General features: G+C 47.7%; 1 protein-coding gene and 1 non-coding gene across 6 annotated transcripts in view; both read right to left on the reverse strand.

Moving 5' to 3' along the window:
- The window catches only part of AP2A2 (adaptor related protein complex 2 subunit alpha 2), an 88,483-nt gene that overhangs the window by 50,877 nt on the left and 11,106 nt on the right, over positions 1 to 26,500 (reverse strand). For 4 of the 5 annotated variants that reach the window (XM_055260026.2, XM_055260025.2, XM_055260027.2 and 1 more), the window contains exon 2: positions 2,113 to 2,181. In XM_055260026.2, coding sequence (XP_055116001.2) covers positions 2,113 to 2,181 — 69 coding nt within the window. Of the gene's footprint in view, positions 1 to 2,112; positions 2,182 to 4,618; positions 4,638 to 26,500 lie in introns of those variants that run through there. The other variant, XM_055260028.2, reaches the window with a different exon arrangement.
- On the reverse strand, positions 13,685 to 13,788 carry LOC129471727 (U6 spliceosomal RNA). The gene has a single exon (XR_008653696.1). It is a non-coding gene; the product is annotated as a U6 spliceosomal RNA (small nuclear RNA).

A 26,500-nucleotide genomic window follows, 5' to 3' on the forward strand; every position in this document is an offset into this window, starting at 1 on the left:
CCACATTAGAGCAATTCTCCTGCCTCAGCCTCCCGAGTAGCTGGGTTTACAGGCATGTGCCACCATGCCCGGCTAAATTTTTTTGTATTTTTTAATAGAGATGGGGTTTTACCATGTTGGTCAGGCTGGTTTCAAACTCCTGACCTCAAGTGATCCACTCGCCTCAGCCTCCCAAAGTGCTGGGATTATAGGCGTGAGCCACCACACCTGGTCAGAGTTTGTAAATTTAACAGCCTAACAAAGTCTTTAAAGTTACACCTCAACAAATTAGATTATTATTCTGAAACCTATAAAAATCTTCCATTCAAATTTAATCTTTACCATTCTGAAGGCCACGAACTCTTTTCACAATAACAAAATGGATTCACACTGGCTGGGTGCTGGTTTCTTTTCAAGCAATTTCTATGTATTTCCTCATTTCCTCACAATGAGCACAGCAGACGCAGATCCCGTTCAGTGAAGGCCCAGTGACGCCAAGAGTAAGGCTGGCTTTGTCAGGGTCAGGCTCCCCCAGGTTGAGAGCCACGGCTGAGCAAGAGGGTGCCAGGGCGCAGCCCTTCCAACCCAGTGCCACCGCGTCCGGCCAGTAATCTGGGCCCCCGAGTTCCCTGATGGGCAGGTGGTGGCGACTGTGTCAGACCCACATCTCCATCTGCTTCTGCCCTTTACTTTTCACTAGTGTCACTCTGAATAACCCTTCTGTACACAGCCCATTTCAGAGTTCACATCCTGGAGAACCCAACTTGAGATCACTGGTTTCCCCATTCTACAGTTGAGAACAAAGGTGCACACCGGGCGCGGTGGCTCATGCCTGTAATCCCAGCACTCTGGGAGGCCAAAGCAGGCGGATCACCTGAGGTCGGGAGTCTGAGACCAGCCTGACCAACATGGAGAAACCTCGTCTCTACTAAAAATACAAAAACCAGCCGTGCGGGGTACAGTGGCTCACGCCTGTAATCCCAGCGCTTTGGGAGGCAGAGGCAGGTGGATCACTTGAGGTCAGGAGTTCAAGACCAGCCTGACCAACATGGAGAAACCCCGTCTCTACTAAAAATACAAAAATCATCCAGGCCAGGCACAGTGGCTCACGCCTGTAATCCCAGCACTTTGGGAGGCCGAGGCAGGCAGATCACTTGAGGCTGGGAGTTTGAGACCAGCCTGGCCAACATGGAGAAATCTCGTCTCTACTAAATAAAATTACAGGCATGTGGTGGCACACACCTGTAATCCCAGCTACTCGGGAGGCTGAGGCAGGAGAACCGCTTGAACCTGGAAGGCAGAGGTTGCGGTGAGCCAAGATCGTGCCACTGCACTCCACATTGGGCAACAGAGCAAGACTCCATCTCAAAAAAAAAAAAAAAAAAAAAAAAAACAGAAAAAGAAACTACCAGATATCCATTCTCAAGCCCTCAAAAGCACCCATCCCATGAAACTCCAGGAGTCCCCAAGCTGTGTTCTGCCTGTCCCTCCAGTTCCACAGGGCTCAGGCTCAGCCCTCTCCCTGACTCATTGTGCCTGGGCAATTTCAGCTACACTGTGGCTAAGGTATGCTCAGGAAGGTGAGCCAGGTCGCAAATCTGTAAACATTAACTGAAAAATTAAGGCTTGAAGGATTAACTGGGGTTTCAAAAATGTCCTAAGGGCTGAAAACTAAATCTGTACTTCACAATTCTTCAAAGTAAGGATGTTCAGGGAAGGCACTCAGCCCACACACTGGCTCAGAGAGAGGCAGTCCACCAAGAGCGGGTCAGGTCCTTGTTGACCATCAGCAGGAGGCGTTCGGTGACGCCTTGCACAGAGCACTTCCCGTACTTGGTGTTTGTCCTCTGAACCCCCAGCACACCGGCCTGGTGGCTAATACTGTGACATGCAGCCGCGCACTGGACCAGTGCTGTTCCAGCTCCAGGAAAAGACCGGACACCAGGAGGGGCCGCCCCACCTAACCAGCTCCACACATGCCATTTCCTAATTCTGACAGAGCCCTGATAGAAACTGTACAAACTGAGAACTTCACTTTAGTGTGGGAGAAAAGAAGACAGTATTAAAAGATTGGGTTCTTACTACAGAAAATTTACAACAGGACATTTCATGGAAAAGGTTAAACATACTTACCTTTAAATTTTGATCTGATATTTGCCAGTTCCTTGTTTATCCTTTTTATTTCTGCTTCTTTACTTTTACCTAAGAACAAAAAGGCATTTTTATTTTAATTGATTTCTAAAGAAACACCATTTCTCTGATAAGACTGACACTCAGAACTCATGAATGGGATGAGGCCCCGTTTCAAGGCAGGAGAAAAGCCGAAGTAGACACCTGCCTCCAACCCAGAGCCGGCAAGAAGGGGCTGCAGCAGGGCCGGGGCCAGGACTGAGCCTAGGGGAAGGGGAGTGCCTGGGTCAGGAAAGCAAAGGAGCAAGTCCTGAACCGCCCAGGCCAGCCGCTGCGCACCCCTCCACAGCACCATTTCTAACTCTACCTCTTTACCAAGCTCAGAACTCAAATACCTGCTGGATGTCTGCCATGATAAATCATCATCCGCTAATAACACAGAGGTTCACTCCTAAAATCAACTTCCACTGCCAAAAGCACACAGTTTTACTACTATAGGCTTCCAGTTTTCTTTTATAAATTCACCTCCACAGTTTCTTCCTCGATCAACTGCAGTCACAAAACAGATGGAGCCTCTGCAACACGCATCCTTCAAGACTCAGCTCAGATGTGCCCGTTGAAATCAGCCTGCCTCCCCTGCCATATGGACTGAATTTTTCTGTCCCCCCAAAATTCGCATGTTGAAGTCCTAACCCCAATGTCATGGTATCTGAAGATGGAACCTTTGGAAGGTGACTGGGTTTAGATGAGGTCATGAGGTGGGCCCTCATGATGGGATTAGCACTCCTACAAGAGAAGTCCTCAGCAAATACGGTTAGGTACTAATATCATTAATAATATTAGGAGTGCTCCCACCAACAGGCCCAAAGGCTAGCTTCTGTCCAAAGCAGAAAAGACTGATCTATTCAGTCTATCCGTTGATAGACATTACGACCTATCTGTTGTAAAATCTAGTCATTTAAAATAGTCTTTCTTTTTGGCTTATCCATCCCCAATGGCAATCAAAATATCTGAATTGACACATTTCAATTTCATATCTCTTATTTCAAAGCAATGCCCAGGATTTGTAATTATTCATAGTCATAAAATGATGGAATGTCAGGGCTACAGGTCCCTTAGTCTGCTCTGGCTGCCATGACAAAACACCCCAGACTGGGTGGCTGAAACAGTTTATCTTCTCACAGTCCTGGAGGCTGGAAGTCTGTGATCAACACGCCAGCAGGGTGGTTTCTGGTGAGGGCTCTCTTCCTGGCTTGCAGACAGCCACCTTCTATGTGCTGACGTGGCCTTTCTTTCATGCATGCTTATGAAGCGAGCACACTCTCTCTTCCTCTTATAAGGCCGCCAATCCTACAGGATTAGGACCCCACCTCTATGACTTCATTTAACCTTAACTGCCTCCTGAAAGCCCTATCTCCAAATCCAGTCACACTGGGGTTGGGGCTTCAGCATATGAACTGGAGTGGAGCCACGGAGGCAACTCGGTCCACAGCTAGAGGAACCTTCAAGACAGACTGATGCATTTGTTCCATAAATATCCACTGAGCACCTACAACTGTCCACACATTGTGCTGGGCACCAAGGCACAAGGATGAGCAAAAACAGACATGGTCTCTGTTACCCTCATGGAAGACACAGTCTGGCAGAAGACCGTTACTGATCAAGCAGTCGCACACCTATTTAATCACTATGTGCTGTATAAGGAAAGCAGATGAAGCTAAGAGGGATTACGATACAGGGAGTAGGTCTGCGCTGCAGGGCAAACAGTTGTTTGTAGGCACACAAGGGTTTCCTACAAAATCTGACAAGTCCACTTGCATAACATCCAATTGTGATATTACACATACATACTGGTTTTCATCCACAGTTCCTGGCTCATAACTCTCATAGCTCTTGTTATTTTTTCCCCAAGGCAGACCATAAGACTAACAAGGGACTCTAACCACCCCCCGCCTTTCTGTCTTGGAGGTGGCCATAAATTCTCTGACCTACCTTGTCTGACTGTGGGTCACAAGACCCCCATTTCAGAAGGGGCCCTGCCCCACTCCCCGGGGGAAGGAATGCCACACAGAGAGACCGGGAAGAATCTGCACAGACAGGCCCTGCTGGGTTTAGATCACACCCTTTTGGTCCAGTCCCATTTGTACACGGCTGTCAATCATGCCTATCCAATGAAGTCTGCACAAAAGGCCCAGGAGGACACGGTTTGGGGAATGTCTGGATAACTGAACACATGGGGATCCCTGGAGGGACATGGAGAGGCCATGCCCCAGTACCATGCCCTACGCATCACGTCACCTGCACCCTTTGTACTAGCCTTTGTGATCAAATAAATGTGTTTCCCTGAGTTCTGTGAGCCTCTCTAGCAAACTAATTGAATCCAAAGAGGGGGTCGTGAGATGTCCATTCACAGTCTGTCATGCAGGAGCACAGGTCACAACCTGAGGCTCGAGGCTAACATGAGAAGTAGGGGGTAGCCCTGGGACTGCCCTGCGGGATCTGACACTACCTCCAGGTAGATGGTGTCAGAATCGAGCTGGAGGACACCCCGCTGGTGCCTGCTGCAGAACTGATAGCTTGTTTGCTGATGGGAAGAAACCCCCACATATTCTGGGGTCACAGAAGTCTTCTGTGTTGTAGTGGGACAGCAGAGGAATACTACCTTCAAGTCTTTACAGCTCACACCCATGAAATGTGGGAATTCTCCATTGTACAAAAGAGAGAAAATGCACATTAGACGTGTGACAATCAAACTTTCAGTACACGCTAAATCTACTGCTAAATGGCCCTCGCTCAACAAACACTTGCATGCATGTCACAAGCCCGGCATGGGAGAGAGATGAGACCATGTGTAGTTTAACTCTACCTGGACCAGCCGTGAAAACTGAGGCTTAAAGAGTACAAGTGATATTAATAGGGATACACGTTTAACAAGTACTATCAAAATACAATTATTCATCACACAGGGTAAGGTGAGTTGTGTGCAAAAACAAGTTTGTGTACATTTAAGTCACTTTTTATTCTTATTTTTTTATTTTTTAAAAAATTAAAAATATGGCCAGGCATGGTGGTGCCTCATCAGAGGCAGGTGGATCGCCTGAGTTCAGGAGTTTGAGACCAGCCTGGCCAACGTGGTGAAACCCCGTCTCTACTAAAAATACAAAAATTAGCCAGGCATGGTGGCATGCCTGTAATCCCAGCTACTTGGGAGGCTGAGACAGTAGAATCACTTGAACCCAGGAGGCGAAGGCTGCAGTGAGCCAAGGTGACAGAGCAAGATTCCGTCCCCGAAAAGAAAAAAAAAAATAAGGCCAGGCACGGTGGCTCATGCCTATAATCCCAACACTTTGAGAGGCCGAGGCAGGCGGATCACAAGGTCAGGAGATCAAGACCATCCTGGTTAACATGGTGAAACCCTGTCTCTACTAAAAATACAAAAAATTAGCCGGGCACAGTGGCGGGCACCTGTAGTCCCAGCTACTGGGGAGGCTGGGGCAGGAGAATAGTGTGAACCCGGGAGGCGGAGCTTGCAGTGAGCCGAGATCGCGCCACTGCACTCTAGCCTGGGCGACAGAGAGAGACTCCGTCTCAAAAAAAAAAAAAAGAAAAAAGAAAAAAGAAAAAATAGAGACAAGTTCTCACTATGGTATTTGGGCTGGTCTCGATCTCCTGAGCTCAAGCAATCCTCTCACCTCGGCCTCCTAAAATGCTGGGATTACAGGTGTGAGCCACTGCACCCTGGCCCTAAGTCACTTTTTAAAGCAATAATAAAGCTGACTATTTAAAAAACCTTCTCAACTGAGTCTTTGGTTTAAGGATCTCCAGCTGAAGTAAAAGGCCTCTGCAGCAAACCATCCACATCAGAACACGACACAAGCGGCCCCGCCAGGCCTGGTGCACACAGATCAGAGGACAAAGAGCTCACCCCTGCCCTACGCAGTCACAGGGCCTAACTCCACCACTGCTGCTTCCAAAACTGATCTTGCCTCCCCCACAGGACAAACTCCCTCCTCCAGAACATCTTTTGTCTTTTACTACACATTGGCTAATAAATAAGGTTGAATGTTTCCTGAACTGAACAAACAGTCCTTTGAGCCAGTCCTACCCTAGAAAACTCCAGATGGACAGGTGGTCAGAACAGGAAAATCAAGTGCCTATGTGGGGGCTCCCCAACCCAAGCACTGCCCCAGGTGCTGGGAACACAACAGCTTCTGCCCTCAGGGGACCTTTAACAAGACACAGACACACCCAAACCTCCTGTCCCAGTCAGTCTCTCTTCCCAGCTCTGAAAGCTGCTCACAGCAGTGACCCCTGGGCAGGCTGCCCAGCGTCTCAGCATCCCCACTCCTCTCTGTATGATGGCTGACCAGCGGACGGCTCCACAAGAAAGCAGGGCAGCAGGTACAGGAGGATGCTGGCAGCCTGATGCCCCCTAGGATGGCAGGTTTTTTGGACTTGGCTGAAAGAGTCACGAAAACAGTGTCTTGGGAGCTTCTGCCACACAAAGCCTGCAGGCAGCTTCACACGGCTGGGACTGCGCATGGGTGAGGCACTCGGCACGGAGTGCGGTGTGCCAGTGTGTGTGTGCCTACGTGTGCACGCTACTGTGTGTGTACGTGTGTGTGCGCCACTCACTGTGTGTGTACATGTGTGCTTCTCACAAAGGTGTACACAGATCTGTGCTATTAAGTCTGCAACAGGGGACCTTGCGCTCTCTCCCTGGCTTGTGCCCTCTACTTTACCCACCCAAACACCAGGGAAAGAAACCACTCTGAGGGGGAACTTATGTTGTCCAGCATCAACAGAGCTCAGATCTAAAGCAGAAATAATGAAAACCTAGGGGCAGGAGAAAGAGGAAATACTACTACACGAGCTAAATCAACTTTCCTAAGCGGAATCTACAGATTTTATGTAAGGCTGTGAAACCACAAACTAAAACGAACAGCACATAATGTAGAGTTACAGAGGTAACCACCAGGAGAAACAGGCAGTTAACCCCCCTCCTCTGGGGGATAGAAACAGAGACAAGTTCCACCTTCCTATCCGCAGCTTGCTTTCACTTGCCCAATTTTCAACACACACACACACACACACACAAATACACACACGTACACATCAAATACATACGTGCACATATTTACAAACACACATGAATACAATTTATACAAACACAAATACACATATATACAAATACACGTACAAACACACAAACCAAATACACACAAATACACAAATGTACACGCCACACACAAATATACATATACACACATTTACAAACACACATAAATACAAATACAGATACACAAATACACACGTACACAAACACAAATACAACATATATACACAAATATGAACACAAATACAACATATATACACATATACATACACACACATAAACACAAATACACATATACACACACAAATACACACATGTACACACACACGCATAAATACAAATATACACATACACACATACACACACACTTTAAAACGAGGGCAGGCCAGCCCCTGAGGAGGGGGAGAAGCATGGAGGGTGGTGACAAGAGTGAACTTTGGGGCCAGCACATGAGGTGGGAATCCAAGCGAGGTGGGAATCCAAGCGCAGCCTCTGACTCATTCTGTTGTGCCTGTGAGCTCCAGCTCCCTCAAAAGGAAAGCCACCAAGGGCCACACAACCTCACGGCATCATGTCTGTGCAAGAGAAGGTAGAGAGGCCAGGCGCGGTGGCTCACGCCTGCACTTTGGGAGGCTGAGGTGGGCGGATCACCTGAGGTCGGGAGTTCAAAACCAGCCTGGCCAGCATGGTGAAACTCTGTCTCTACTAAAAATACAAAAATCAGCCAGGTATGGTGGCAGGCGCCTGCAATCCCAGCTACTCAGGAAGCTGAGGCAGGAGAATCGCTTGAACCCAGGAGGCGGAGGTTGCAGTGAGCCAAGATCGCACCATTGCACTCCAGCCTGGGCAACAGAGCGAGACTCCGTCTCAAAAAAAAAAAAAAAAAAAAAAAGAGAGAGAGAAGGTAGAGAGAAGAGTAGTGTCACATCTCAGCCAGACCTGAGGACAGGAGAGCCCCAGCAGCCCCAGTATCCACAGAGGGCTAAGCATAATGCAAGAACCAGGGATGGAGTGACCTGACACAGCATCCCTACTGAGCACAGACAACGCAAAAGTAGGGAAAACGGGAGGTGCAGGGACAGCAGGCAGATGGAGCCAGGAAGGAGCCAGGGACTTCCAACTGCAGCTGCCAGGCAGGCCACTGTGTGAAGACAATGGAGGGGGGGGCTCTTATGGTAGAAAAGCCACCCAGACCATGCCTCCTCTGACAGTTCAGGAAGACTAATTTCACATAAAAATACGCCATCAGGCTAGGCGCAGTGGTTCACGCCTATAATCCCAGCACTTTGGGAGACTGAGGCGGGTGGATCACTTGAAGTCAGGAGTTTGAGACCAGCCTGGGCAACATGGTGAAATCCCGTCCCTGGTGAAATCCCGTCTCCAGTAAAAACACAAAAATTAGCTGGGCATGGTGGCGTGAGCCTGTAATCCCAGCTACTGGGAAAGCTGAAGTGGAAGAATTCCCTGAACCCGAGAGGCAGAGGTTGCAGTGAGCCAAGATCACACCACTGCACTCCAGCCTGGGCAACTGGGTGACAGAGAGAGAGCCTGTCTCAAAAACAAGAAAGACAATCCGGCACAACCATGGCTGAGATGACAGATGATGACCTGCAGGCAAGACTGACACATTCAAGTCAACCACCACGTCCTAAGTTTACCAAAAACGCTCTAGTAGAAGCTGCATGATCAACGTAGCACCCCTGCAGTTGTGATGGACACAGGTTAACAATCTGAGCACTCCAGTGCCTGTCAGGGGCTCTCCTGTAAAGGAGCAGAGCATGTTCCTGGCCAGGCGCCAATTCGTGCCACTGACACTGCACTGATCTCCATAAGGCAGAGGGCCTCACAGGAGGACTTCAACCACCCCACCTTGCCAGGAACAGATCTAGCAAAAAATCTTATCTTTTTAGATAAATTAGCTTGAGGAGAAGGGGGGAGGAGCTGAATTCTGAAAGGGTAAAGCATGAGCAAGAGTAACTGACCCACAGCAACAAGCCCAGCCCCACACACAGTCTGATCTTTGTTAAAGAGACACTGGCCATAGTCATCCTGCACTGTTCCTGTCTGAACTGCAGCCAGCCCATCAGCACTAAGGGTACTGTACTTACATCAGGGAATTCTCACAGTGAACTCAGGAGCTCTGGGGGCTAATGAGTAACCTGGACACGCCACAGCTACCGGCAAAAGCAAGTTACAATTTGCACTCCATGAAGTAGCAAAGAAAATACTCTATAGGGGCAGGCTTGGATAAAAGCTCTTGAATTCTTACAATTATTGTCCCTGGTCATTCTTCAGGAACAGCATGCTGGTTAATGATTTCTTGTTTACAGGCTGAACTAATCAACAGAGAGGATTAGTATTCTGGGAACAGCCCAAGTTCCCAACAAATAGTAAAGGAGCCCATGACAGATGATCATAAAATACCAAACTACCAAAATCTTCTGTCCTTGCAATGTGCAACAAAACTTGGTCTACAGAGTTTTAGTCTGTATATAAAGCGATTTCAGACTGGGCACAGTGGCTCACACCTATAATCCCAGCACCTTGGGAGGCCGAAGTGGGACAGCTGTTTGAGCCCAGGAGCTCAAGACCAGCCTAGGCAACAGAGGGAGACCCGGTCTCTATAAATAAGTTTTAAAAAATTAGACAGGTGTGGTGGTGCATGCCTGTGGTCCCAGCTACCAGGGAGGCTGAGGTGGGGGGATCACCTGAGCCCAGGAAGTCAACACTCCAGTGAACCAGGATAGCATCACTGTACTCCAGCCTAGGTGAGACTCTGTCTCAAAGAAATAAAGTGATTCCGCCGAGTAACCCAAAAGCCCAAAACTGACCAAGCCCAAGAATTTTTGAAGGAAGCTATAATTGCTAAAATTACTATTAAGGTGGTTAGCACAGCAGTCAGCCAAGCAAACTCTGAAATCAGGCCTGGACTGGAATGTCACTCCATGTTTTACTAGCTACGTGACTCTGGGCTATTAACTTAACCGCAATCTGCCTCGGTTTCTCTTCTTCAAATGGGTGTGCCATCAATGAAAGAGCTGTGAGGAGAAGTGTGAAATAAGGAGCAAAGCACTGGTCCAGCCACGAGAAGCTACTGTACCCATCAGCAAGGATAACCTCACATGTTCTCTCTTTTTTTTTTTTTTTTGAGACTGAGTCTCACCCTGTTGCCCAGGCTGGAGTGCAGTGGTTTGATCTCAGCTCACTGCAACTTCCACCTCCCGGGTTCAAGCAATTCTCCTGCCTCAGCCTCCCAAGTAGCTGGAATTAGAGGCGCCTACCACTACGCCCAGCTAATTTTTGTATTTTTATTTTTATTTTTATTTTTTTTTTGAGATGGAGTCTCGCTCTGTCACCCAGGCTGGAGTGCAGTGGCGCAATCTCGGCTCACTGCAAGCTCCGCCTCCCGGGTTCACGCCATTCTCCTGCCTCAGCCTCTCCGAGTAGCTGGGACTACAGGCGCCCGCCACCACGCCCGGCTAATTTTTTTGTATTTTTAGTAGAGACGGGGTTTCACCGTGGTCTCGATCTCCTGACCTCGTGATCCGCCCGCCTCGGCCTCCCAAAGTGCTGGGATTACAAGCGTGAGCCACCGCGCCCGGCCAATTTTTGTATTTTTAGTAGAGGTGGGGTTTCACCATATTGGTCAGGCTGGTCTCAAACTCCTGACCTCAGGTGATCCACCCACCTCGGCCTCCCAAAGTGCTGAAATTACAGCTGGGAGTGCCTGGCCTCATCTTTTTTATTACAGCCATCTGGGTAAGTGTGATGCAGTATCTCACTGTGATTTTGATATGCATTTTTCTGATAGCTTTTCTATGCTTATTGAACATTGGTAAATCTATTTGGAAGAAATGTATATTTTAATAGTTCATCAATTTTTTTTTTTTTTTTTGAGATGCAGTCTCACTCTGTCGCCCAGGGTGGAGTACAGTGACATGACCTCGGCTCACTGCAACATCCGCTTCCCAGGTTCAAGTGATCCTTTTGCCTCAGCCTCCCAAGAAGCTGGGATTACAGGTGCACACCGCCACAGCCAGTTAATTTTTGTATTTTAGTACAGACGGGGTTTCACCACGTTGGCTAGGCTGGTCTTGAACTCCTGACCTCGGGGGATCCACCTACGTCAGCCTCCCAAAATGCTAGGATTACAGGTATGGCCACCACACCCGCGGCCTCTAACACTTCATCAATTTTTTAGTTGTCTTCATGAAGTTTTTTATATATTCTAGATAACAAGCCCTTTATCAGGTACACGGTTTTCAAATATTTTCTCTCATTCTCAGGTTGCCATTTCACCTTCTAAATAGTATTTTGTAGCACACATTATGAAGTCCAAATTAACTTTTTTTTTGTCATTTGCATATTTGTTGTCACCTAGGAAATCATATTCCAGACCAGGCACAGTGGCTCACACCTGTAATCCCAGCACTTTGGGAAGCCGAGGCAAGTGAATGGGGTTTGGCCAACACGGCAAAACCCTATCTTTACAAAAAACACAAAAATTAGCTGGGCATGGTGGTACAGGCCTGTGGCCCCAGCTACTCAGGAGGCTGAGGCAGGAGAATCACTTGAACCTGGGAGGCGGAGGTTGCAGTGAAACAAGATCATGCCACTGCACTCCAGCCTGGTGACAGAGCGAAACTATGTCAAAAAAAAAAAAAAAAAAAAAAACATATTCCAAAGTCACAAAAACTTGCTCCTATGTTTTTTTGATAGGAGTCTCATAGTTTTAGCTCTCACAGTTGGGTTTACGATCCATGGAGTTATTTCTTGTGCATAGTGTAAGGTAGGAGTCCATTTACATACTTTTACATGGAGATCCAGTCATCCCAGCACCATTTGTTTAAAAGACTATTCTTTTCCCCCACCACTGAATTGTCTTGGCGCTCCTGCTGAAAATCAATTCACCAAAAATGTAAAGGTTTACTTCTGTACTCTCATTATCTCAGTATCTATGTATCTGTCCTTATACTAGTACTATACTGTCTTAATCATTTGTGTATTAAGTTTTGGAATCAGCATGTGAATCCTCCAATCCTGTTCTTTTTTGCATCTATGGAGATGACCAGGTATTTTTTTGTCATTTATGGTATTAATATGAAGTATTACATTGATTGATTTTCAGATGTTAAACCAACCTTGCATTCCTGGGACAATTCTCACTTGAATCTGGTGTATAAACCTTTTTTTTTTTTCTTTTTGAGACAGTCTCTCTCTGTCGCCCAGGCTGGAGTGCAGTGGCGTGATCTCAGCTCACTGCAAACACCGCCTCCCGGGTTCAAAAGCTTCTCCTGCCTCAGCCTCTTGGGTAGCTGGGACTACAGGCACATGCCACCACACCCGGCTAATTTTTGTATTTTTAGTAGAGACCGGGTTTCACCATGTTGGCCAGGCTGGTCTCCATCTCCTGACTTCATGATCCACCCGCCTCGGCCTCCCAAAGTGCTGGGATTACAGGTGTGAGCCACTACGCCCAGCCTGTATAATCATTTTTACATGTTGTTGCTAGATTCAATGGCTAGAATTTGGTTGAAGATTCTTGTTTCTATACTTATTATAATGGCCCGTAATTTTCCTTTCTTGTCATGTCTTTGTCTAGTTTTGATATCAGCATAATACTGGCCTTATAGAATGAGTTAAGTATTCCCTCCTATTTTTCCAAAGAGTTTGTAAAGGACTGGTATTAATTCTTTTCTTGAGACAGAGTCTCGCTCTGTCGCCCAGGCTGGAGTGCAGTGATGTGATCTCGGCTCACTGCAACCTCTGCCTCTCGGTTTCAAGCAATTCTCCTGCCTCAGCCTCCCAAGTGGCTGAGACTACAGGTGCATGCCACCACACTCAGATCTAATTTTTGCATTTTTAGTAGAGATGTTGGCCAGGCTGGTCTTGAACTCCTGACCTCAAATGATCACCCACCTCAGCCTCCCAAAGTGCTGGGATTATAGGCATAAGCCACTGCACCCAGCCAGGACTGGTATTAATTCTTTAAGTGTTTGGTAGAACTCAAATAATGACAAGCTCAATAAGTGTGACTTTTCTAGAGAAGCCACCTGGCCTAGAGCTTATTCTTGTGACAAGATTTTTTTTGTTTTTCAGTTTTTGGGTTTTCCTTTGAGATGGAGTTTCGCTCTTGTTGCCCAGGTTTGAATGCAATGGTGCGATCTCGGCTCACTGCAACCTCCACCTCCTGAGTTCAAGAGATTCTCCTGCCTCAGCCTCCCAAGTAGCTGGGATTACAAGTGTGCACCACCACACCCGGGTAATTTTTGTATTTTTCGTAGAGACGGGGTTTCACCAAATTGGCCAGACTGGTCTAGAACTCCTGACCTCAAGTGATCCGAGTACCTCAGCCTCCCAAAGTGCTGGGATCACAGGCATGAGCCACTGCACCCAGCCATGACAAGTTTTTAAATTATTAATTCAATCTATTTACTTATTATAAGTCTATTCGGGTTTTCTTTTATGGAATGCTTCACAAATTTGTGTGTCATTCTCACACAAGGCCCATGCTAATCTCTGTATTGTTCCAATTTTAGTATATGTGCTGCCAAAGTGAGCAACTATTCAGATTTTCTATTTCTTCTTGAGTTAGCTTCGGTCACGACTTTCTAGGAATTTGTCCATTTCAACTAAGTTATCTAATATTTTGTTACACAATTATTCATGGAATTCTCTTATAATCCTTTTTATTTCTGTAAGGTGAATAATAATCTTCCTTCTCATTCTTGCTTTTAGCAATCTGAGTCTTCTTTTTATCTCAGTCAGTCTCACGAAGTTTGTCAATTTTGATGATCTTTTCAAATAACCAATCTTTGTTCTCATCTTTGTTATTTTCTTCCTTCTTGTTTTAGGTTTTGTTTGTGCTTTTTCTGGTGTCTTAAGGTGAAACATAGGTTAATGATTTGAGATGTTTTTTAATGTAGGTATTTACAGTTATAAATTTCCCCCAAGCCCTGCTCTCACTGCAGTGTATAATTTTTGGAATGCTGTGTTTTTATTTGCATTTATCTCCAAGTTATTTTTTAAGAGACAATGTCTTGCTCTGTCACCCAGGCTGGAGTGCAGTGGCGTGATCATAGTTCATTGCGCCTCAAACTCCCAGGCTAAACAATCCTCCTGTCTCAGTCTCCCAAGTAACTGGGACTACAAGGACATACCTCTGGGCCTGGCTAATTTTTTTTTTTTTTTGTAGAAACGGGGTCTCACTTTGTTGCCCAGGCTCTCTAACTCCTGGCTTTAAGAAATCCTCCCACCTTGGTCTCCCAAAGTGCTGGGATTACAGGTGGCATGAGCCACTACATCTGGCCTATATCCAAGTACGCCACCATGCCCAACTAATTTTTGTATTTTTAGTAGAGACGGGGTTTTGCCATGTTGACCAGGCTGGTCTCAAACTCCCGACCTCAAGTGATCCGCCCACCTTGGCCTCCCAAAGCTCTGGGATTACAGGTGTGAGCCACCGTGCCCATCCAATTAGCACCTTAACTTAAAACAATCCAGTTTTGATTAATACAAACCTAATTCTAATAGTACAGAGAAATGTTGCTCCAATAAAGCTCTTCCCTCACTTCTCTTTTGTGCTATAATTGTCATACAAATTACACCTTTATATGTTATAAGCCTATCAAAACAGCTTTATAATTATTACTTTGTACAGCTGTCTTTTAAGGCAGATAGGGGCCAAGCGTGATGGCTCATGCCTGTAATCTCAGCTCTTTGGGAAGCCAAGACAGGTGGATTACCTGAGGTCAGGAATTCAAGACCAGCCTGAGCAACATGGCAAAACCCTGTCTCTACTAAAAATACAAAAATTAGCTGGGCCTGGTGGCGGGAGCCTGTAATCCCAGCTACTCAAAAGGCTAAGGCAGGAGAATCACCTGAGTCCGGAAGGTGGGGGCTGCAGTGAGCCGAGATCAGAGCCGCTGCACTCCAGCCTTGGCGACAGAGGGAGACTCTGTCTCAAAAAAAAAAGAAAAAAAGACAGGAGACTAAAAGTTACAAAAGTCCACTTACATTGTCTTTTAACTTTACATATGTAGCTGTCTTCACCGTTGTTCTTTATTTCCTCACGTATTCTACCACCTAGTGTCCTTTCATTCCAGCCTGAGGCATTCCTTTCAGTACGTATTATAAGGGAGGTTGGCTAAAGCAACAAATGTCCTCTGTTTATTGTCTACCTGGAAATATCTTAATTTCTTTTTTTTTTTTGAGACAGGATCTTGCTCTGTTCACCCAGGCTGGAATGCAGTGGCACAATCTTGGCTCACTGCAACCTCCGCCTCCCAGGTTCAAGCGATTCTCATGACTCAGCCTCCTGAGTAGCTGGAATTACAGGCGTGTGCCAACACGCCTGGCTAATTTTTGTATTTTTAGCAGAGACGGGGTTTCACCATGTTGGCCAGGCTGGTCTCGAACTCCCGACCTCAGATGATCCACCCACCTTGGCCTCCCAAAGTGCTGGGATTACAGGCGTGAGCCACCACACCCAGCCAATTTCTCTATTTTCAAAGGACGGTTTTGCTGGACACAGAATTCTCAACTGACAGTCTCTCTTTCAGAAACAGGGTTTTCCCACTGAGCTAGCTCATACGATGGCAAGCTCAGTAAGTGGGACAGGTCCGAGAGTGACAAGCTCTGCAGCCAGGCCTTGCTGAGGAGCTCCAGCCTTGATGTGTCCCCTCCAGTGGCTGCTAGGCTGCTGGCTTTCCCAGCTACCATGGTTATAAGGCAGCTGGTTTCCATGGTTACCAGAGAGCTGGGGAGAAGAGAATGGGAGGAGGCTGAGTTAGAGGTTCCACAGTTGTTCACAGATAAATGCTCCTCAGAGTGTCGCAACCTTCGGTTAATTTTGCGTTCTGACAGTTGATTTTGACCATTTTTGCCAGTGTTTTCGCTGCTTTTATGGAGGATTGGATTACAGAGGCCTCACTCCACCATTCCGGCTAAGCGGCATTTCTGATGCAGACTCAAAGCTGTCACGAATAACGAATGTTCAGCATGCATGCCTCTGTTGATTCTGTTTTCTAAACCTCCATATGTCACTCCTACCTTTCCACTCCAGATCCTCGCCATCTCCTCTGGACCAAAGCAATCTATCTTTTCCTAACTGGCTTTCCTGCCTCTAAGCCTCACCTAAAACCCATCCTCTATATCCAAAATGACCATTCTTTTCCTTTTCTGTTCTAATTTTTTGTAGAGATAAGGTCTCACTAAGTTGCCCACACTGGTCTTGAACTCCTGAACTCAAGTGATCCTCCAGTTTTGGCCTCCCAAAGTGCTGGGATTACAGACCTGAGCCACCATGCCTGGCCTCAAAATGACTATTCTACTAGTGAAACAGAAATTGAGGCTGGGTGCATTAGCTCATGCCTGTAATCCCAGCACTCTGAGAGGCCGAGGCGGGCCGATCACCTGAGGTCAGGCATTCAAGACCAGCCTGCCCAACATGGTGAAACCCCATCTCTACTAAAAATACAAAAATTAGCCAGGCGTGGTGGCAGGCACTCATAGTCCCAGCTACTCAAGAGGCTGAGGCAGGAGAATCACTTGAACCCAGGAGGTGGAGGTTGCAGTGAGCTGAGATCATACCACTGCACTCCACCCTGGGTGACGAGAGAGATTCCATCCCAAAAAAATTTTTAAAAATTGAGTGTCATTCCCCTGCTTAAAATACTTAAACAGGCCACATCCTAGACAGGAGGTCCCTACCATCTGGTTTTGGCCTGTCTCTCCCGCCTTGGTCTCCAGCCACATTCCCGTGCCCCACTAGGCCCTACCCATGCTAGGAGTCACCCTCAATGTATCACATGTGTCCTGCTGCTGCTCATGCCTCTCTGCAGCGTGGCACACGGGATTGCCCACCTTTTCCAGACCATCCCCCACATCCAGTCAGCCTAGCAAGACCTGAGCCAAGCGTCACCCCTGCATTCCATGCCTGACCTCTCCTAAGCTGTTCACCCCTCCCATCATTCACCACTCTGCATGACAAAGGCCTGAGCTACTCAAGGATAGTCAGTGTTTAGCATTCTAGTAAATGCCACAGTCTTTATAAAGCTCTAGGAAAGGCCCTACTCCACCTGTCCCCCATCTTTATTCCCCCCAACCTAACCCCCTACTGCCTTTCCGCCCAGGATTGCTGTCCTAAAGCCACATGCGCCTCCTGCTGTTTCTTCCGTGCAGCAGTCATCCTCCCCCACAAAAGCCTCTGCACTTACCACTCCCTCTGCCAAGACGCCCTCCCCCCTAACTTCTACGTGGCCACTGCCTCACTAGCTCCAGGTCCTTGCTCAACTGCTGCCTTTACAGAAGGGCCGGCCCTGATCATTCTACCTAAAATTGAACACCTATACCCTCATTTACCCAATCACCTTCCCTCCTTAATATCTCTCTGTTGTGTTTATCATCTTCTAACATCTCACTAAATTTTGTTTTTATTTTTTATCTCGATCCACTACAATGATATTTCTGTTGTGTTTATCATCTTCTAACATCCCACTGAACTCTGTTTTTCTTTTCAATCTCTATCCACTAGAATGCAAGCTCCACGTGAACACGGAGTTGTTTTTTCCCTGCCATAGTCCCAGTATCCTGGGAAGTGCCTGGCATTGTAGCAGGCTCTCAATAAATACCTGGTAAGAATAAATGCCCTGCAGACAGCAGGTATCCAGCAATAGCACCACATCTCTGAGTGCTCATAATGCACCAAAAACTGTCCCAAGAGCTTCTGAGCAACAGAGCTGGAAAACAACAAGCATTTCCTGAGCGACGGGATCACCAGAGGTGCCACGTCAATCTCTACAGCATCCTCTCCTTCGGGGCCCCCATCACATCCATCCTGTCAACCTGTCCGCTTTTCCTCCAAACGAGTGCTCTATTCTCGCCATCTCCGCTGCCACCTGCATCTCCAGTTGGGACTCCCCTGTTCTCGCCATCTCCGCTGCCACCTGCATCTCCAGTTGGGACTCCCCTGTTCTCGCCATCTCCGCTGCCACCTGCATCTCCAGTTGGGACTCCCCTGTTCTCGCCATCTCCGCTGCCACCTGCATCTCCGGTCGGACTCCCCTGTTCTCGCCATCTCCGCTGCCACCTGCATCTCCGGTCGGACTCCCCTGTTCTCGCCATCTCCGCTGCCACCTGCATCTCTGGTCGGACTCCCCTGTTCTCGCCATCTCCGCTGCCACCTGCATCTCCGGTCGGACTCCCCTGTTCTCGCCATCTCCGCTGCCACCTGCATCTCCAGTTGGGACTCCCCTGTTCTCGCCATCTCCGCTGCCACCTGCATCTCTGGTCGGACTCCCCTGTTCTCGCCATCTCCGCTGCCACCTGCATCTCCAGTTGGGACTCCCCTGTTCTCGCCATCTCCGCTGCCACCTGCATCTCTGGTCGGACTCCCCTGTTCTCGCCATCTCCGCTGCCACCTGCATCTCTGGTCGGACTCTTCGCAGCTTTCACCTTCCACTTACCTCCAACCTACTTTCCACAGAGAAGCTGGCATTAAGGGAGGAGACCACCCCTCACATTGTCTTATGCCCAATTTCTGCCTCCAAAGAAAGAAGAAGTAAAAACTAAAAGGCAGAAATGAAATCCACAAGCAGACAGCCCGGTGCCACACCCTGGGCCTGGTAGTTAAAGATCAACCCCTGACCTAATCAGTTATGTTATTTATAGATTCCAGACATTGTGAAAATCCCTGTCCTGTCCTGTTCCGTTCTAATTACCGGTGCATGCAGCCCCCAGTCACGTACCCCCTGCTTGCTCAATCAATCACGACCCTCTCACGCAGACCCCCTTAGAGTTGTGAGCCCTCAAGAGGGACAGGAATTGCTCACTTGGGGAGCTCGGCTGTTGAAGATTTGACTTGCCAAAGCTCCCGGCCAAATAAAACCCTTCCTTCTTTAACTCGGTGTCTGAGGGGTTTTGTCTGTGGCTTGTCCTGCTACAGCGTAATATTCTCACATAATTACATCAGACCTGTCACTCACTCGCTTTCCTTTGGCAGCTTCCTACAAGGCACCTAGGATAAAATCAGACTCATGCCGGAGCCTTCAAGGCCCAGCACATTCTAGCCTCCCCCAGCAATCCGGCTTACGTCAGCTCCTCTCCTCACTCACTGAGTTCCGACAGTACAGCCTCTCAGGTCCTGAAATACAACTGGCTCTCTACCACCTCAGGCCCTTCTCCCCTCCAGGCTGTGACAATGCTGGTCCCAGGCAGCTTCAGGACCCAGCTGAAATGTCACTTCCACAGAGAGGTCTTTCAGGAACACCCGACCTAAGGGAGTCTCTCTTTATCATCCACCATGATAAACTGCCTTGGCGTCACACAATATGCCCACATAACAAACCTGCACGTGTACCCCCGGAATCTAAAATAAAGGCTGAAATTATTTTTTAAAGCCATCAAAAAACACATGAGAAAAAACATTTCAGTTCAGAGTTTAAACAGATCTCTTTGGAAAAGTCAAGTATCCAAACTCCCCTGGACTGACCCATCATTATCAATAACAGAATCTACTGACTGAACTACTGAGATAAATTTCCATTTACTATACTCTATTACTAGCAAGAAACAAAGGTCAGTCGGTCAAAGGCCCCACGCCTTTCCTTTTGATTTCTGGGTTTCAGAGCACTACAGACTAATCCCATACGTAGGTTTGCAAAGTACATACCACACTGTTCATTCCCTTGAATGGGGAACAAGGTCCTTCCTACTTGCTTACTTCAGATAAGGAATAAATGCCGAGTCACCATTCTATTTAAAATTCCACTGAGATATATGCCACACAAGCTCTCAGAACCACCTGCCTAAATTTGATTTACTAAAAGGTCAGATACTGCTGAGCGCGGTGGCTCACGCCTGTAATCCCAGCACTTCAGGAGGCTGAGGCAGGCAGATCACGAGGTAAGGAGATCGAGACCATCCTGGCTAACAGGGTGAAACGCCCCTCTCTACTAAAAATACAAAAAATTTGCCAGGCTTGGTGGTGGGCGCCTGTAGTCCCAGCTACCCAGGAGGCTGAGGCAGGAGAATGGCGTGAACCCGGGAGGCGTAGGTTGCAGTGAGCTGAGATCACGCTACTGTACTCCAGCCTGGGCGACAGAGCGAGACTCCATCTCAAAAATAAATAAAAAATAAAAGGTCAGGTATTATTACTTCATTTAAGCATGAGACGCCGGGCATGGTGGTTCATGCTTGTAATCCCACCACTTTGGGAGGGCAAGGCTGGCAGATCACTTGAGGTCAGGAGTTCAATGCCAGCCTAGCCACGTGGCAAAATCCCATGTCTACTAAAAATACAAAAATTAGCCAGGCGTGGTGGTGCACACCTGTAGTCCCAGCTACTTGGGAGACTGAGGTGGGAGAACTGCTTGGACCCGGGAGGCAGAGATTGCAGTGAGCCAAGATCACGCCACTGCACTCCACCCTGGGCAACAGAGTGAGACTCCATCTCAAAAAAAAAAAAGTAAGAAAGCAGCCAGACACAGTGGCTCACGCCTGTAACCCCAGCACTTTGGGAGGCTGAGGCAAGACAATCACTTGAGGCCAGGAGTTCAGGACCAGCCTGGGCAACATAGTAAGACCCCATCCCTAAAAAAAATAAAAATTACATAAAGTCAAATTATTCCTCCCTAAGGCCTTATCTCAGGCAGTGACAAATCAACAATATATCAGAAGTCATAAATGGGGGCCGAGGCATGTGTGTAGAAACAATCAGTCATCAAGGACAATAGAGTTATCACAATCCTGGACACTGCCAAGCAATGGTCAAGCAGTAACTCAGCCAAGGAGAGCAAGCTGCACCCCAGCTACCTGCAGGAGGGAAGACAAGTAAGAAGCAAACCGTCTCGAACAGAGAACCCGAAAAGGCTTGGGGATGAAGGAACCTCAGGAGACCGATGTCAGGAGGGTGGGCTTCAAGTCTATACAGGGAGCAGCAGATCCTGCCATGAAACCCTGCAGCCAGGCAGGCCCCTCGGCCCCCATCTCAGAAAAAGACAAGCTGGAAAAGTGAGAACACAGAAGCTCCGAAGTCCATGAAGTGTGGAGCAAGGGGCCCTGTGAGAGCAGCACAGCACAGTAACAGGCTCCCCGAGGGGTGAGATGCCCCATCCCAGAATGATGGCAGCCGGGCTCACAACGCCCACCTGCTCACCAAGCAAGAGAAGAGAGTAGAGAGTCCTCTGGAAGAACTGAACTAGCATTCAGCCCCCCTCAGACCTCACCCTGCAGCGAAGGCCCCTGCCAAAGCCCTTCAGGTTGGCAGGCACCATGGGTGGACATCACCGGCCACCAAGCACAAAGTGAGATCTCAGAACCTCACAGCATGGGCCAGAGACCAAACAAACCTACACAAAAGGCATTCAAAGCAATGAGACAATGCACAGAAGGAAACGCCAAAGGAAACACCTTTACACAGACGAGATAAAATACAGCTTGAAGAAACAGACGCCACGATAAAAAGGGCACTTGGGCCATAAGAAAGCTCTCAAGCTATAAAACTGACAGCAGAAATTAAAAATGCAAAACAAGGGCTAGAGGACAAACTTGAGAGTCGTGGAAACAACACGAAAGACAGAAAGGCAGGAAAATCTACACCAGGAGGTACAATTTCAACTATCATAGAGAAGTACTGAGAAAAGAGAAAGTGAAATGAAACAGAAGAGGTTAGCAACAAAATACAACAAGAATATTTTCCACTAGCCCAAAAGACATGAGTTTCCAGATTGAATAAGGCCACCAAATGCCACACTTGGGCACATCGCCTTAAAATTTCAGACACTGGCCAGCGCAGTGGCTCACGGCTGTAATCCCAGCACTTTGGGAAGCCGAGGCGGGCGGATCACTTAAGGTCAGGAGTTCAGGACCAGCCTGGCCAACATAGCGAAACCCTGTCTCTACAAAAAAACACAAAAATTAACCGGGCAGGTGGCACACGCCTGTAGTTCCAGCTACTCAGGAGGCTGAGGCAGGAGAATCGCTTGAACCCGGCAGGCAGAGGTTACGGTGAGCTAAAATCACGCCACTGCACTACGGCCTGCGTGACAGAGTGAGACTCTGTCTCAAAAAAAAAAAAAAAAAAAAGTAAGCAAAATGAAAGGCAATTGTTAACTCTTAAAAAAATTAAAAACTGAACCAAAAGTTAAACTGTTATTCTTGGCTGAGAACATTATTTTCAGACATTAAACAGACAATCAGGTAAAATATTACACATATGCAAGTACAGGAGAAGAGGAACTTGAGTAAGAGTTAAAAGACTCATCTTCTACAGTAAGGCATCAATAAATAGGCCAGGCACGATGGCTCACGCCTGTAACCCCAGCACTTTGGGAGGCCGAGGAGGGCAGATCAGTTGAGGTCAGGGGTTCAAGACCAGCCTGGTCAACGTGGTGAAACCCCGTCTCTACTAAAAATACAAAAAATTAGCCGGGAGTGGTGGCAGGCTCCTGTAAGCCCAGCTACTCGGGAGGCTGAGGCAGGAGAATCACTTGAACCTGAGAGGCAGAGGTTGCAGTGACCCAAGATCCCACCACTATACTCCAGCCTGGGCAACAGAGCGAAACCCCATCTCAAAAAAAGTCAATAAGTAATGACTAAATGGGGGAAAGAACACCCATAAACAGTAGGAACACGCAATTCAGACTTAACAAGCAATCATTCTTAAATTTTAAAGAAGAAACAGCTACAAAATGAAAATAATTGACTCAGATTTAGAAATGTGGGCAAGGCAGGGGCAGTGTTTTATAATTAACTTCTTAAACTATATTCTTTTTTTTTCTTTTTGAGACAGAGTCTTGCTCTGTCGCCAGGCTGGAGTGCAATGGTGCGATCTCGGCTCACTGCAACCTCCACCTCCCAGGTTCGAGCAATTCTGCTGCCTCAGCCTCCCCAGTAGTTGGGATTAGAGGTGCCCGCCACCACACTCAGGGAATTTTTATATTTTTAGTAGAGACAAGGTTTCATATTGGCCAGGCTGGTCTCAAACTCCTGACCTCGTGATCCACCCGCCTCAGCCTCCCAAAGTGCTAGGATTACAGGCGTGAGCCACCGCACCTGGCCTTAAACTACATTCTTTAACTTTTTTAATCTTTTAAAACATTTAAGTAAGGACAAGCCTAGAAAAGAAAGTCACAAGAACGAATGCTATTGGGAAGACCTGCCCAGTTACTTCCTAATAAGTAAAAATAAACATATCAACATTTTCATAGAACAGACTAGAAAGCACAGAAGGAGCCTGTAAAAACAGACAAACATTTGGGCTGGGCGCAGTGTCTCACGCCTGTAATCCCAGCACTTCAGGAGGCCAAGGCAGACAGATCACGAGGTCAGGAGATGGAGACCATCCTGGTTAACATGGTGAAACCCCGTCTCTACTAAAAATACCAAAAATTAGCCGGGCGTGGTGGCGGGTGCCTGTAGTCCCAGCTACTCGTGAGGCTGAGGCAGGAGAATGGCGTGAACCTGTGAGGCGGAGGTTGCAGTGAGCCGAGATCACGCCACTGCACTCCAGCCTGGGCGACAGAGTGAGACTCCGTCTCAAAAAAACAACAACAACAACAACAAAAAACATACATTTGAGAATACAGTGACGATGCATCGCAAGAAGAAAAAAGCATCACCTCATAAATGTTCTGGAACATATTTGGTAATCAATGCGAGGAATGATGGAGACCCATCTCACAAGAAAATAAACTACAAGGGGTTAACAGGATAAAAATAATTTCAAAAGCTTTAAAACCTCAGTATTGTATAGTGGTTTGGTGGGGACTTCAGGCCATGGGAGAAGCCACAGGGAGCATCTGTAAGGAAAGGCGGGCCTTCGTGCAGCACCAGCCAGCACACAGGCGACTCAGGTGAGAGGCCCCAACAGACGGTCTGTCACCATCATAAAGAGACACCCCAGTGACTTATCAAATGCAAAGGGGCACAGGGAAGTCACAGGAAAGACAGACCAATAAGCACGCGTTTTGTTTCTTGTTTTTAAATGAGACTGCTCCCTCCAGGCAGAAGCATAACCTGGCTGCCTGGTGCTCAAGGCAAACAGAGGCAGAAAGGTGGCAGGCAGGCATCTCAGGGGCAAACTGACACAGTTCAAACTCTAGCTCTGCCTCTCGGGAGCTCCGTGACTTAGGCTAACTTACAACCTCTCTATGCCACAGTTTCTTTATCTGTAAATAAGTATAGACAGTCTCCAATCTGTGATGGTGCAACTTAACGATTTTTTTGACTTTACAATGGCACGAAAGCAATACGCATTCAGTAGAAATCGTACGTCAAGTGCCCAATCACCTTGTTTTCCACTTTCAGTACAGTATTCAATAAATTACATGAGACATTCAATACTTTTTTATACACAGGGTTTGTGTTAGATGGTTTTGCCCAGCTGTAGACTAATGCGAATTTGGTGGTGGTGTTTTGAGACAGGGTCTCATCCTGTCGCCCAGGCTGCGCAATGGCACAAACATGGCTCACTGCAGCCTCAACCTCCTAGGCTCAAGAGATCCTCCCACCTCAGCCTCCCAAAGTGCTGGAATTACAGGCATGAACCACCTTGCCTGGCCCCAGAAGTGAACTTTTAAAAGATACCGTTCAAAGTGTGCTTTGAGAAGACAGCAGAGATCTGACAGGCGCTCACTGCAATGAAGACCTCTTTCTGGAGACTGACAATGGTGTTGCGCCATGGTCAATGGTAAATAACAATAGGCCGGGCACGGTGGCGCACACCTGTAATCCCAGCACTTTGGGAGGCCAAGGTGGGCGGATCACCTAAGGTCGGGAGTTCGAGACCAGCCTGGCCAACATAGTGAAACCCCGTCTCTACTAAACATCCAAAAATTAGGCAGGCATAGTGGCAGGCGCCTGTAATCCCAGCTACTTCGGAGGCTGAGGCAGGAGAATCACTTGAACCCAGAGGCAGAGGTTGCAGTGAGCTGAGATCACGCCACTGCACTCCAGCCCGGGCGACAGAGACTCCATCTCAATAAACAAACAAATATAAACACATTAAATAGAAACAAAGGAAACTCCCTGGAGCAGAGGGAAGAGTCTCAGGAAAGGGGAGAGAAGAGCCCCTGTCGCAGCACAGGCCCAGCAGCCGGAGGAAAAACAACATCAAACAACAGCCTCAAGAAGCATTCAGAGAAGACACTGCCTCGAGTGAGATAAAACTAGCCCCAGACTACAGGCTGCGGTGGTGAAGCCTTGTAGGAATCACACTGTTCCCAAAGAACTTAGCTTCCTCCCAGAACCAAGCTCAAGAATATGAAAAGAAACACAAAAATATTCTGTTCCAAGAAGGTGAAATTCACAATGTCAAGCATCTAATGATAAACCAGGCCAGGCGTGGTGGCTCACACCTGTAATTCTAGCACTTTGGGAGGCTGAAGCAGGTGGATCGCTCAAGCCTAGGAGTTCGTTATCAGCCTGGGCTACAAAGCAAGACCCCATTTCTACAAAAAAGTTTTTTAAAAATTAGCCAGGTGTGGCTGTGGTCCCAGCCACTCAAGAAGCTGAGGCAAGAGGATCACCTGAGCCCAGGAAGTCAAGGCTGAAGTAAGCTATGATCGCACCATTGCACTCCAGCCTGGGCAAATGCGAATGAGACCCTGTCAATAACTAACTAACTTATTTATTTATTTAAAAAATTAGCCAGGTGTGGTGGCATGTCCTGTAGTCCCAGCTACTCAAGAGGCTGAGGTGGGAGGACTGCTTGAGTTCAGGAGGTCGAAGCTGCAGTGAGCTATGATCACACCACTGCACTCCAGCCTGGGCAACAGCAAGACCCTATCTCTTAAAAAAAGGAAAAAAAAAAAAAGGCCGGGAGTGGTGGCTCACGCCTGTACTCCTAACACTTTGGGAGGCTGAGGCAGGCAGATCATGATGTCAGGAGATAGAGACCATCCTGGCTAACACAGTGAAACCCCGTCTCTACTAAAAATACAAAAAAAGGCCGGGCACGGTGGCTCATGTCTGTAATCCCAGCACTTTGGGAGGCCGAAGCAGGTGGATCGCGAGGTCAGGAGATGGAGACTATCCTGGCTAACACAGTGAAACCCCACCTCTACTAAAAATACAAAAAATTAGCCGGGCATGGTGGCGGGCACCTGTAGTCCCAGCTACTCGGGAGGCTGAGGCAGGAGAATGGCGTGAACCCGGGAGGCGGAGCTTGCAGTGAGCCAAGATTGCGCCACTGCACTCCAGCCTGGGCAACAGAGAGAGACTCCGTCTCAAAAAAAAAAAAAAAAAAAAAAATACAAAAAAAAAATTAGCCAGGTG

Source organism: Symphalangus syndactylus, chromosome 21 (genome assembly GCF_028878055.3).
Source record: "Symphalangus syndactylus isolate Jambi chromosome 21, NHGRI_mSymSyn1-v2.1_pri, whole genome shotgun sequence".
Classification (NCBI taxonomy): Eukaryota; Metazoa; Chordata; class Mammalia; order Primates; family Hylobatidae; genus Symphalangus; species Symphalangus syndactylus.